The following is an 11106-nucleotide window of genomic DNA, read 5'->3' as shown; positions in this document are numbered from 1 at the left end:
CCCGGACTGGCATTGAGTGTCAGCAGGATATGCTGGGAGACAACGACAAAAGATACACACACGCATCTGCGATGCCGTTGTACTGTAATCTTCGTCCGTGCGCTCCAGCTTCCGATGCGCCGAGCGAAGAGCGGGTTTCCGAGCAAGAGTACAGCAGCACGCCCGTGGCGTGTCTGGCTTTCAGGCGGCGGTCTTCTGCTTGCGGAACAAACACATCCTGGCGCTCGCGGAACTCACTCAACGTTTGTCGGATTGGAAACTGAGCAAAGGGACTGTAGGGTCATCTCCTACTCTTCAGGACTGCGTCTTGGAAGAAGCATCCCCAGGCGGGGTGAATTGGATGCTGGACAGAAGCAAGCTTCTTTATAGCGTAAATTAATAAAAAACGAAACTTATATCTGCTGATGTTGCTCTTTCTTCTGCGAAGGGTGTGCGCGAGCTATGCGGCTTAACGTCAAGGCCTGCACTGACTCGCTGCGGCTCTGCGGATCTCGCAGCCCAAGGATCGGGACCACGACGCTGGGTAAGGACGAGGATGAACAGCCCTCGCTGATTGCTGCGACGTTTGCGCATGCTGGTCCCTGTTTCATGTGGCCTTGTCGTGCCTAGGCAGACGAGCGTCAAACACAAAGAGCCGGTCTGAGGCTGCGGCAGGAACAAAGCCGAAGCTGCGACCTGACCTCAGCGGTCCCCCATTGCGACATCTGTACATACAAACATACCCCCGCCGCCGCCTTCTTCCTTGATGGCGACGCCTGCGCGCACGAACGATAGCAGCGACTGAAGACACTGTGCACGGTAGCGACTGCGGCAAGAATGCCCCGGGCAAGCTCCCGCTATCCCAGCCCGCCAGACGACGACGTGCGGGAGGTACGTCCGCTGGCCCTTGAGCCCATGGGCAGCCCTGCTCGCCACCATTCCGCATGTACTGACTGTGCGGCGACTGCAGGACGGCTCTCACACGGCGCAGACACCGCCGTCGTATATCTCCCAGGCCCTCGCCGAGGCGCTCGAGAGCCCCGTCACGCAAGACGTGTATAACCTGGCCGCCACGCTCACCACACAGCAAGACGAAGACGCACAGTACGACGCGACGCTGCGCTCGCTGCGCGCAGATCTGGATGAGCACACGGCTGCCCTTACGCAGATCCAGAACGCCAGCCTGGACCGCCATCAGGAGCGCCTGCAGAGGTCGCACGACAGGACCAGGACGCTGGAGCGCGAACGCAGCGAGCTCGAGCATCGCGACCGGAGCGACCGACTGCGGCGGGTGATGAACCGCCTGGGACGCCTCCACGACGAGACACGGGGCCCCTATCGCACCACGACCGCCACGACCAGCAGCGAACACATCCCCGCCCAAGATCGGCTGGCATACCTCCACAACGAGGCCCGCGAGGCCCGCACTGCTGCGTACGGCGACCGCGTCCCCAGCCGGAACAGCCTGTACGACTGGTCACCCGCCGCCGAAGCCGACGACGACGCAGAGCTCGAAGGCATCCTCGCCGAGCTGCGGCGCGAGCAGCCAAATACCCACCCCGAGATACTGCGCGTGCTGGGACGTTCGCAGCTGGACTCGGAAAGGGAGCGGTCGCGGGCGGCCGTGTCGCGACTGCTGAACTCGTCGCAGCCATCACAGTCAGCCGACAGCTCTCTGAGGTCTGCTGCGCTCCTGCAATCCGTGCGGAGAAACCCCAGATTCTCTGCCCGCACACGAGATCTTGCCCAGCGCTATACTGACAGAGATGGGGGCAATAGGACACCTCACCCGAGCGACTGGAGGGACAGGTCCCACATGACATCCGAGTCGACGCGGGCCGCCATGGACCGCTTGTCGCAGCGACGGACGTCGGCAGAACAGACGCGGGATCGCGACATGCTACAGAGAGTAGACTCGTACCGTCGGAGCTATCTGGAACGAGCCTCGAACCCGCCGTCAACGGTCTCGCCCATGCTGGAACAGACCATAAAGTATCTGTCGCAGATACGTCATTCGAGCAACATCGACGATAGCTTAAACTATGCCATAGACGCAGGCTTCCTCGGCAAGGACTACTTTGTCCAAGACCATCAGGACTTTGTTTTGGATCCTTTCAACATACCTCCACCTGCGGAGACGTCGTGGCTGGCCCCTGGTGCTGTGCTATCCGGCTGCCAGCACGCTACGACTGTCACGTCAACTGTCACTACCACGGGGGGCTCAGGTACCAGTACAACGCTGTACCGCTTCACGCACACCGGCAACAGACTTTCAGATGCACGTACCATGTACGCATCCTCGAGAAATCGGACCTCGCTTTCTCCACCTGACGTCGTGACATCGCATTCCCCACAACAGGACCGCTGGCCCGTCAAAGTTACCATTCATTCGGTGGACTACGACCGCATGGCGCTTTCCGCGACCATGGAAGCGTATAACGTCCCGAGTCATCCGCACAGTCATCAATCTCTACTCAGCAACTCCGATCTCGAGCCCTCTTTTACACGCACCTCCTCCATCACTACCTATCTCGAAGGCGAGATCTTGGATTTCAATACGCATACCCTGCTCACGGAATCGTTCAAGTCGACGGCCGGCAACGATGCGACCTACTGGAGGAAATTACCGATATTTCAGGGCATGACAGATGACGACATGGTGCGCTGCTTGACGAGTAAGGCATGGTTCGACGAGGTCCTTAGCAAGGAATGGATTCTGATGCGGTGGAAAGAAAGATGTTTCGTCAAGTCCCTCAACCGTTCCACGGCAGACCCAGTTCAGCCTCCAGCATCGACCACTATACCGCCTGAACCCACGCGGCACTATACGTCCCTGGCCTCGTCATCAGATCCAACGCAGATCTGGGGCGAACCTGGTAGTTTCCGCAGTGGAGATCCCGAACACACTGCCTTCGACGACTCTGGATGCGGTCTTACGATCAGCGGGTTCTACTACGTTTGTCTGAGACGCAGCGACGGGAAGCTGGAGGGCTTGTACTTTGATCCGCAGAGCAGTCCGTATCAGTGTTTGAAGCTGGAGAGTGTGAGGGGAGGCGTATTTCCTGCGTGGGGCTTTAGATGATGAGTATGTCGAGATATACGTTTCGATATTGTTATTGCATGGGTGGCGTTTGCACGTTGATTTAGGGTTTTTGGACGATGGTTGTTCAACATGTCCGGCGTTTGCGGGCCCGTGTGGCTTGTGTATATGGGATTTGCACGGCTTGGAAGGGAGCATGAAGTGTGTTTGATGAGCAGGAGGATGTGCTCGAGCACTGTGTGGTAGTGTGTAGCCGTGACGGAATGCTAGTCATGTGCAAAGTACGCTTCAGTTCCATGCCTTGGTGCATCTTCGAGTGGATGCGTGAGGTTCTATGAGAAAGCATATTCAGATCCGGGTACGACTGTAATCAGTGATCCTGCATGCTCATCTATCTCGTCATAGGCACTCTTCTGCAACCCATCCGCAGTCACTTTTGTATGCCGTACCTTGACTACCCTTCAATATCCCCTCTTGATACAGCCTTTGGATGACCATCACTTCGTACACGCCTCAAACGCTATCCGCGTGTATACGGCAGCCAATGATGAGGAGGGGGTTACTACCCCGCGCACCGGACGCGGCTAGTGCAACCGTTGTATGTTAGACGATGACTTCGTATTCGTAGTGCGTTTTAATCGCCAGGGATTGAGCGACGTGCGATGCTAAAGACTCATTCTGTGTTATAGAGCAGAAACATTTTAAAAGAAGTACCGTCTTTTCCCCACGAAGTTAACACTCAATATCATCGCCTTCGATCCCGTCCACTCTACGTTTCAAAAACCTCACTCCCTTCTTTCAAAAACCATTCCTCACAGAGACACGAACTATCATGACCTCCCCCGAATATCCCAAGACCGCAGTCAACAAGCTAGGCCGCCTACCGAAACGCGGCTTATACGATTACGCCACCGTCCACGGAATTATAAACGCGAGTCCTGTCTTGCACGTCTCGTTCAATGATCCGGAGCATGTCTTTCCCGTTGTGCTACCTATGCTGGGGTGTACGGGGAAGTTTGGAGAGCAAGATGGTGGGATGAGTGGGGAGGGGGAGCAAGATGTTTATATCCATGGGTATGTATGTATGGATGTGGAAAGAGGAATGTGATGTGCTAAGGGGAAAGGGAATAGCTACGTAAGCGGACGCATGTTCCGCCAGGGGAAGGAGAGTGGAGAGGAAGGGCTGGCTGTTACGGTTGCGGCGTCGTGAGTTACCTTTCCCCCCTCACTTCCCTGTATCATCTAATGGGAAAAACAGAATCATGGATGGTTTGGTTCTCGCGCTCGCGCCGTTTCGTAAGTCTCATGGTGGAATTATGCAGTAAGAGGATGACTGATGGGAATAGATAACTCATGCAACTACCGCTCCGCCGTTGCATATGGCTACGCGCACCTCGTCACCGACGAGGAAGAGCGCTTGTACGCTATGACGCGCATTACGGATTCTCTACTCCCTGGCCGTTGGGAGAATAGTCGGAACCCGCCTACGCCCGCGGAACTCAAATCTACGTCTATACTACGTGTGCGCATTGTTTCTGCGAGCGCGAAGGTGCGCACTGGGGGACCGAGCGATGATAGGAAGGATTTGAAGGATGAGGCGTTGAGGGGGAGTGTGTGGACGGGGGTGGTGCCGTGTTGGTTGGAGTGGGGAGGTGGTGGATGGGAAGGATAATGGGGCTAAGAAGGATGAGGGGATTGAGAGGTGGAGGGTGCAGGAGAATGAGAGGAATAGGGATGGGGCGTACAAGGCGGTAAAGGAAGGTGTTTGATGGCGTGAAGGGCCGGGATGCTGCTTCAAAAATGGGATTGTGGGACATGTTTCAGTGCGAGTTCATGCTGGGTTTCGTATGTGCTGTAAAAGATTTTTGGCATGTTGCTATTGTACGTTTGAATCATGACGTGGCAGCACTCATCATAGCTTCTACCCGAAGTGCCTCGTCTGATCAGACTCCAGTCATCTGTCGTCTATATAAGGCGTGCTTCTGCGCTCACTTCTACTCTCCACACAACCCTCTCTGTAGCACTTTGCTACTAAAAGAAACAGGACAACCGTCGATGGAGTGCGTCCTTTCAGACCGAAAATCTCTGTGCTATCTCCATATGGACCGCCCTCTGGGATCCAAAAGGACAAGGTAAAAGACGATGAGCCGTTTCCTGTCCTCTCGAAAACGCATGACTTTCTAGCCCATGTTCCTTTCTGGGGTGGAACCGATTGCAAAAGAATTGTGGCCCCATACTATGCCTCCTGTCTAGGCGATGGGACTTTCTTGTTTCAAATTTGCCCTGCATGCCTGTCATGTGGGTGCTGCGAGCGACCAAAACTCAAACTGTGAAAGATCATGACCATGGCAGCACCGGGCTGTAGATTCTTCATACCTTCCCAAGATCATATGAAGTTGACGACATGTTTTCTCTGCGGACGTGGTGTCTACAAACACACCTGAATATTCCCCATGTGGGCTCCTGTCCTCGCTCGGACACTGAAACAGCCGGAGATCCTTTTCATGTCCGGGCTCGGGATGTGACTTGAAGTCACTCGCGTGCAAACAACAAATTCCGATGTACAATCTTTCGATGTGTTCGTAAGACTGGTCTTCCCACAAGCCACACTTCTCAGAAAAGCACCGCATCGTTTGTCATGGCGAGCTGAGGCTGTCTGAGTCAATCCAAAAACTTTGGTCTGAATTATCGATGCGCTTCTTGTTCCCTAGGTCCTGCTGCTCAAATCATATCAGTCGAGATAGATGTGTGGGAGCTTGTTATCTCGGTCCAAAATGCGACTTTGAAAGCAGCTTAAGAGGCAATGGATGGGGTGAACTCCGCAGCAGTATAGCAAGCAGCAAAATGTCCAGCCTTTGAAACGCCAGGTTGTACACCGTATGGACTAAAATAGTGATAACCAGAGACAATGTGTCTCGGTTCGAGCATCCAAAATTTGCCATACCAAATTCCATGGCCCGTTGGTCCTTCACACTTCAAAATATCCCTGAGCGCCTCTCTTGATTTCCCAGATCATGCCCTTCGGACTGGGAAATCGAAGTTAGTGACTGGTTGTTCCATGGTCCTCTTCGAACATCGGAAAAATTGTTCCCTCCGATACATGTGTTTTGGACGAGAACAGCCCAGGATACAGAATATGTCAACTTTCTGACATCGAAACACATGTCACTTGTCTTTATGGGGGCAGATTAAGATCTACCATCAGGATCCAGGTCTCCGAAATTAGAAGGATTGTAAACATATGTCCGGCTCCGTCAGCTTCCTCGGTCACAAATACAACAAGTTCTACTTTTATGGTTGGGAGATCTATCCGCCATCAAAATTGGCTAAAGACTGGATTATTATGGACGAATGTCCCTTGGCTTTGTCCTGAGGAGACAGATTGCAGGATCAATTCCTGCGCTTCTCGCAATTCACAACGAAGAGCCGACATGTCTGGCTCTCCACGTCGTCTCGCATACGAAGTACAAGTGACGGACACTCATAGTGAGGAGTGCTATTGATATTCAATATGGTCCAAAACGACCAAAACCAGACACAAGTCTTTACAATGTTCTGGGACTCAAGAATGCTCAACCAGCTCCTGCGACTTTCAAAACAACCACGATTGCATTATGTCCGGCTTTTTCCGCCTTCTGGATCACCAAAAGCGTTTCACGGTTGCATTATGGCTGGAAGGACCGCTCTGGCTCAAGCATGTACCAAAATCGGTGGCGAAAAGCGTTATGGCCTCCCGCTCGTGTCAGAATCGAATGCATCCTGGATTCGTCTTGCGCGCCGTATTTTCCACCGCTTCTAAAGTCATCCTAATGCCTTACAATGCTCCGTGTGCGGAGTGGACATACAAACATCTGCTTCGCTACTGCTTGCGAGGTGCACGAAGCCCCTCAGAGAAGGATACGAAGTCACCCTATGTGAGGCGCGAACTGAAACGTGCACAAGCTCTACTATGTCTCTAGTTGGGCTCTCTCTGGTCTCAGTGCGCAGATGGCCAAGTTTTCACACACCCCAATCACACAAATGTGCGTCACTCTATCTTCTTCCTAAGGTGGTAGACTTTGAGTTCATGGTCTGGAGGCATGTTCCTGGAATCAATACTTCGGCTCCGCTTGGGGAAAACCAAAAAGCGCTAGATCGATAAGCTATTGGTCTCTCCGCTCCAGGCTTTAATATGGGGACTACAACTTTCTCTCATCTGCAATCATGACCTCCTAGATAAGAAACGAACAGGTCGGCCACATGAGATATGCCTCTGGAGCAGACTCACAGATCTTGGCCAACGTAACATGTGCTCTCTGTTCTTGACCAAGGTCGACAAGCCACGAACTCTAGTGGAACCGAATCATCCATGCATATTGCTTGGTCCTGGATAATTATTACTTCTACCAAGATTTTAATTCAGCTATCTTTCTGCAGCAAAAACCTTACCTGGCTGCCCTATGTCCTCCCTTAGGGGCGAGGACTTCGAAAGTACGATCTATCAACGAAATGTCTCTGGAGAGACCCAGAAAAAGTAACACCGTGGTATCATGAGCTGTACCTTCTGTCTTGAAGCAAAATTACAAAATGCACATGTTGGGTGTTCTTCCTGCCCTGCAGAAGACATCTCAATTCCTCTCTGGGTCTGTTCAGGTTCGCACGTTCACCATACCTTGGGCTCGTGTATACACGTCGCAGATTTCGCAGAATCTTCCTCATGTTCTCCTGTTTCGCTGGAAAATTACAGTACAAATGTCTATATGGCTTGACGGTGTTCGTTTTCTCAGCAACAACCAAAACAAATGTTGCACCAGGACATGTGTTGTTCGCCCTCTTTTTTCCGCACCAAAAGCCTGTTCGCCGTGATCGATGCCTTGTTGGAAGCCCTCGTTCTCGATCTTACGGCAATAAGAGTTTGGACACTAGCATTTGATGGCTCACGAACCTGAAGATAACACTCAATATGCGTGACTATGCTCTGGGCTGGTGTTGCAGCTGTCTAAAAATACTGCGATTGCCTTTCATATGAGGTCGGAGGAGCGTCCATTAAAGATGGTGCTTGAGCTCACTCTCAAAGGCGACTGTGCATTACCCTATGGTGTGGGCTCCCCTCTTCCAGAAACGACAGGGTCGCATTTATGATGTCGGTCATTGCTCTTTGCCCATACCTTCTTGAGACTGAACATGTCGTGGCAGTTTCCGATGGCGTCTCGAGCAGTTCAACCACATATATAAGCGTTGGGTTTTTCCTAAAACACATCGAAACACCTCAACGGCCTGTATTTTAGTGACATAATATTCCCGAACATTACTTCGCGTTCCTCTCGGGGATTTTATTGCCCTGGTGGGACGAAATTCCGTGGGAAAGGTCCTAGGTTCAACTACCTTTGCATTTTGTACCTAGGCTGCAAGGTTCCGGTATCAGAGGGAGATGCAGAAAAGTGGTTGCGTGGTCAATGTAATGAAGTTAGATTATCATGTTTTCTATTCCGTGAAAGAACGGTTTTAGAACCAGAGTTACTGAACGATTTTTTAGAGCGACATCTCTTTTAGACGTTTTGTCGTGCCTTCTATGTCCACCTCCATTGCTTCCAATACTTCATTCTCACCCTCATGTCCTCCATCTTCCCGCCCTTGAACATCTGTAAGCATGATCCATCCATCCAGTCCCAGATCCTGGAATTCCTTCACTGAGATCGCGCTCATGGACCAATGGGGTGGGCTCGGCGCCGGGTCCTCACCGAAAGGAAACACACCACTACCAAGAGAGGAGACATCGGATGGTGCGGGTGAAGTTAGTCCTTGCGCTAGGCCACCACCATGTCGTGTCAACTCTTTGGGTCTTTGACGGCGTCCCGGCAGTGCATAGACAGCAGTCGTAGCCACAAGACTACGAATCGGGTATCGAACGATACCAACCCTATCGATGAAGTCCTTCAGCGCAGGACCAGCCCAACCCAGCACCCTTTTCACCATCCGCACATCGTCGATCTGCTCATTCTGCATCCCGTAAGCGAACATATGCGCCGTCACCATCACCACAGGATCCTGTAAAAAATCTCCCCCATCCTCCTCAAAGATCTCGCGTGCATACTGAAAAGACCCAGCTAGTCCTACAACCGCGGCCTCGTTCATGGTACGCCACTCGCTCTTGAAAATGTCGAAAATCCGACTAGCAACATGGAATTGTACGTCAGAACGTGTACCCATACTCCGCAGCGCCATGTAAAAGTCAATGGCCACGCTGAGCCGAAGGTCCGGCCGAACGTGAGAGAAGTCTAGGGGAGGCATGCGTGGTGTCGTCCAGGCGTCGGCGGTGGGGGGTAGCGCTTGATCTACCCATTCGAGGATGTATTGGGCGGTGCGAGTACTGATTGCTCGGGGCAGGTGGACGGAATGACGACCCTCTTGCAAAAGCTGCTTCCAGCCTATGTTTAGCAGGTGTGTGATGTTTTCTGCATTGTATTCTCCAACTTTGAGAATGACGTCTCCATCGACCCAGACGCCCACACGAGTGGAAAGAGGCTGGTGAGGCATTTCTTGAGGCCTTGGGATACTTTCTTACGCAAGGGTGTGTAATGTGATGATGCGTGTTGTCGGGCGCCAGGCTCTGCTGTCGTGGAAGTGTTATATGAAATCGCCAAATGCCCCTTTATAAATTTACAATACGATAGGTGTTACATGGAACATGCACAATGCAATAACTTGACGGGGTTCGAACAAACCGATTCAGACTACTACGAAATTCCTGTCTCGAAAAGTCCAGTCACAAGCGTTTTCGTAGCAATCCTGTTGCATACATACTAGACACCGACGCCCAAGATGTCTTACAGCCACCGGCCCTGAGCGACGGTGTCAGATTTCGGAGTAATCTTCTTGACCCTGAATGGCACTGGGAAAGTAGTCCTGGCAAGTCTTATATGGTTTCGGTGAAGACGAACCATAGCCTCACGATCCCTCCTCATGTTGCACATGTTTGCTTCAAAATGCCCTTCGTGCGAGATGTCATGCACAATCACATCTGCGCTAACCGGTCTTGCCTCACGATGAGCCACCCACCAGCACACCTTCCTGAAATTTGTTTTACTCCACGCTCACACCAACCATCATACTAACCTGCGTCGCAAAGAAGTACGCAACGGTCAGGGACAGCACCGTGGTAAACGTAACCGCAAGCTACACCACGTTAGCACCCACCACTGCACTCCTCCCCCTCCCACCAGCACTCACCTTAAGATTCTCATCATACGTTACATTATCCGTCTCCTTCACCACCGCACTCCACACAAGCACCAACATCCCCACCAGCAAACACGCCACAGCCATAAGCAAAAACATCATCGAGCTCTGCCAGCTCCACACCTGGAACGGTTTAGGAACGAGCTTCGCCCGCCCTTCTTCGCTGTCGAGCGGTTTGCGGTCGCGCACGAGGCACAGGCGGGTGAGGTGTAAGCCATCCTTGTGCGCGGAGAGGCGGTGCAGGCGGAGAGTCTGCTGGGTGGCTGTGAGAACCGAGAAGAGGGCGAAGACGATGCCTGAGTACCAGATCGCGCGGATGTACCAGCCTTTTGAGCTTATTTCGTCCCAGGAGCCGGTGCTTACGAGGCAGACTGCTGTGAGGGGGCTCTGTGCGTGGTTAGTCACGTGCGCGGTGGTTTTGTTATAGGAGCTGTAGAAGAGGGAGTTTTCGAGCTTACCACGACGCCGATGAAGCTCAACTCTTCGAGTTTGTGTTCGCGCCATTGCCTGGTGAGGTTATCTTGCTCTTCTGGATCGCTGCTGTTCAAGAGAATCATGATTGTAGCGTAGGTGGTGTCGGCTGGGGCGATGAGACCGCCGGTGAAGATCTTGAAGATGGAGTGAAGGATGCTTGACTGCAATGTTTGTTAGATTTATCCCTGTTGCGTCGCACTGAGAACAGAAAAACCTTACATGGCTGTCTACATTGCGCGCATTCTTGATTCTGCTACCTGTTGATCGCGATCTATCGTTGGCTCTCCCAAGGAGAGGAGCATCAGCCATATTCGTTAGTGCAGATGAAACACTCAGATGATGTTTGTGTCGAGTGGTATTGAGAAAACCGCAGAGCAGCTCCTCCTCGACGCATT

The 11106-nt window shown here is 52.5% G+C and overlaps 4 protein-coding genes across 4 annotated transcripts; 2 read left to right on the top strand and 2 right to left on the bottom strand.

Moving 5' to 3' along the window:
* Positions 1-816: 816 nt before the first annotated feature.
* On the top strand, positions 817-3061 carry N0V89_001528 (uncharacterized protein; the record flags this gene model as incomplete). Its single annotated transcript, XM_056210339.1, has 2 exons — positions 817-870; positions 950-3061. 2 exons carry the CDS (start codon positions 817-819, stop codon positions 3059-3061), a joined length of 2166 nt encoding a protein of 721 aa, XP_056077161.1.
* Positions 3062-4089: 1028 nt separating this feature from the next.
* On the top strand, positions 4090-4691 carry N0V89_001527 (uncharacterized protein; the record flags this gene model as incomplete). Its single annotated transcript, XM_056210338.1, has 2 exons — positions 4090-4093; positions 4366-4691. 2 exons carry the CDS (start codon positions 4090-4092, stop codon positions 4689-4691), a joined length of 330 nt encoding a protein of 109 aa, XP_056077160.1.
* Positions 4692-8530: 3839 nt separating this feature from the next.
* On the bottom strand, positions 8531-9289 carry N0V89_001526 (uncharacterized protein; the record flags this gene model as incomplete). Its single annotated transcript, XM_056210337.1, has 1 exon — positions 8531-9289. The coding sequence occupies one exon, from the start codon at positions 9287-9289 to the stop codon at positions 8531-8533; it is 759 nt and encodes a 252-aa protein (XP_056077159.1).
* Positions 9290-10081: 792 nt separating this feature from the next.
* Positions 10082-11020, bottom strand: N0V89_001525 (uncharacterized protein; the record flags this gene model as incomplete). Its single annotated transcript, XM_056210336.1, has 4 exons — positions 10082-10174; positions 10229-10624; positions 10696-10872; positions 10931-11020. 4 exons carry the CDS (start codon positions 11018-11020, stop codon positions 10082-10084), a joined length of 756 nt encoding a protein of 251 aa, XP_056077158.1.
* Positions 11021-11106: the final 86 nt, after the last annotated feature.

Source organism: Didymosphaeria variabile (assembly GCF_027946475.1).
Source record: "Didymosphaeria variabile strain IMI 356815 chromosome Unknown scaffold_1, whole genome shotgun sequence".
Classification (NCBI taxonomy): Eukaryota; Fungi; Ascomycota; class Dothideomycetes; order Pleosporales; family Didymosphaeriaceae; genus Didymosphaeria; species Didymosphaeria variabile.
The sequence above is the reverse complement of the archived record's forward strand: the minus strand, read 5'-3'. Positions and strand labels throughout refer to the sequence as shown.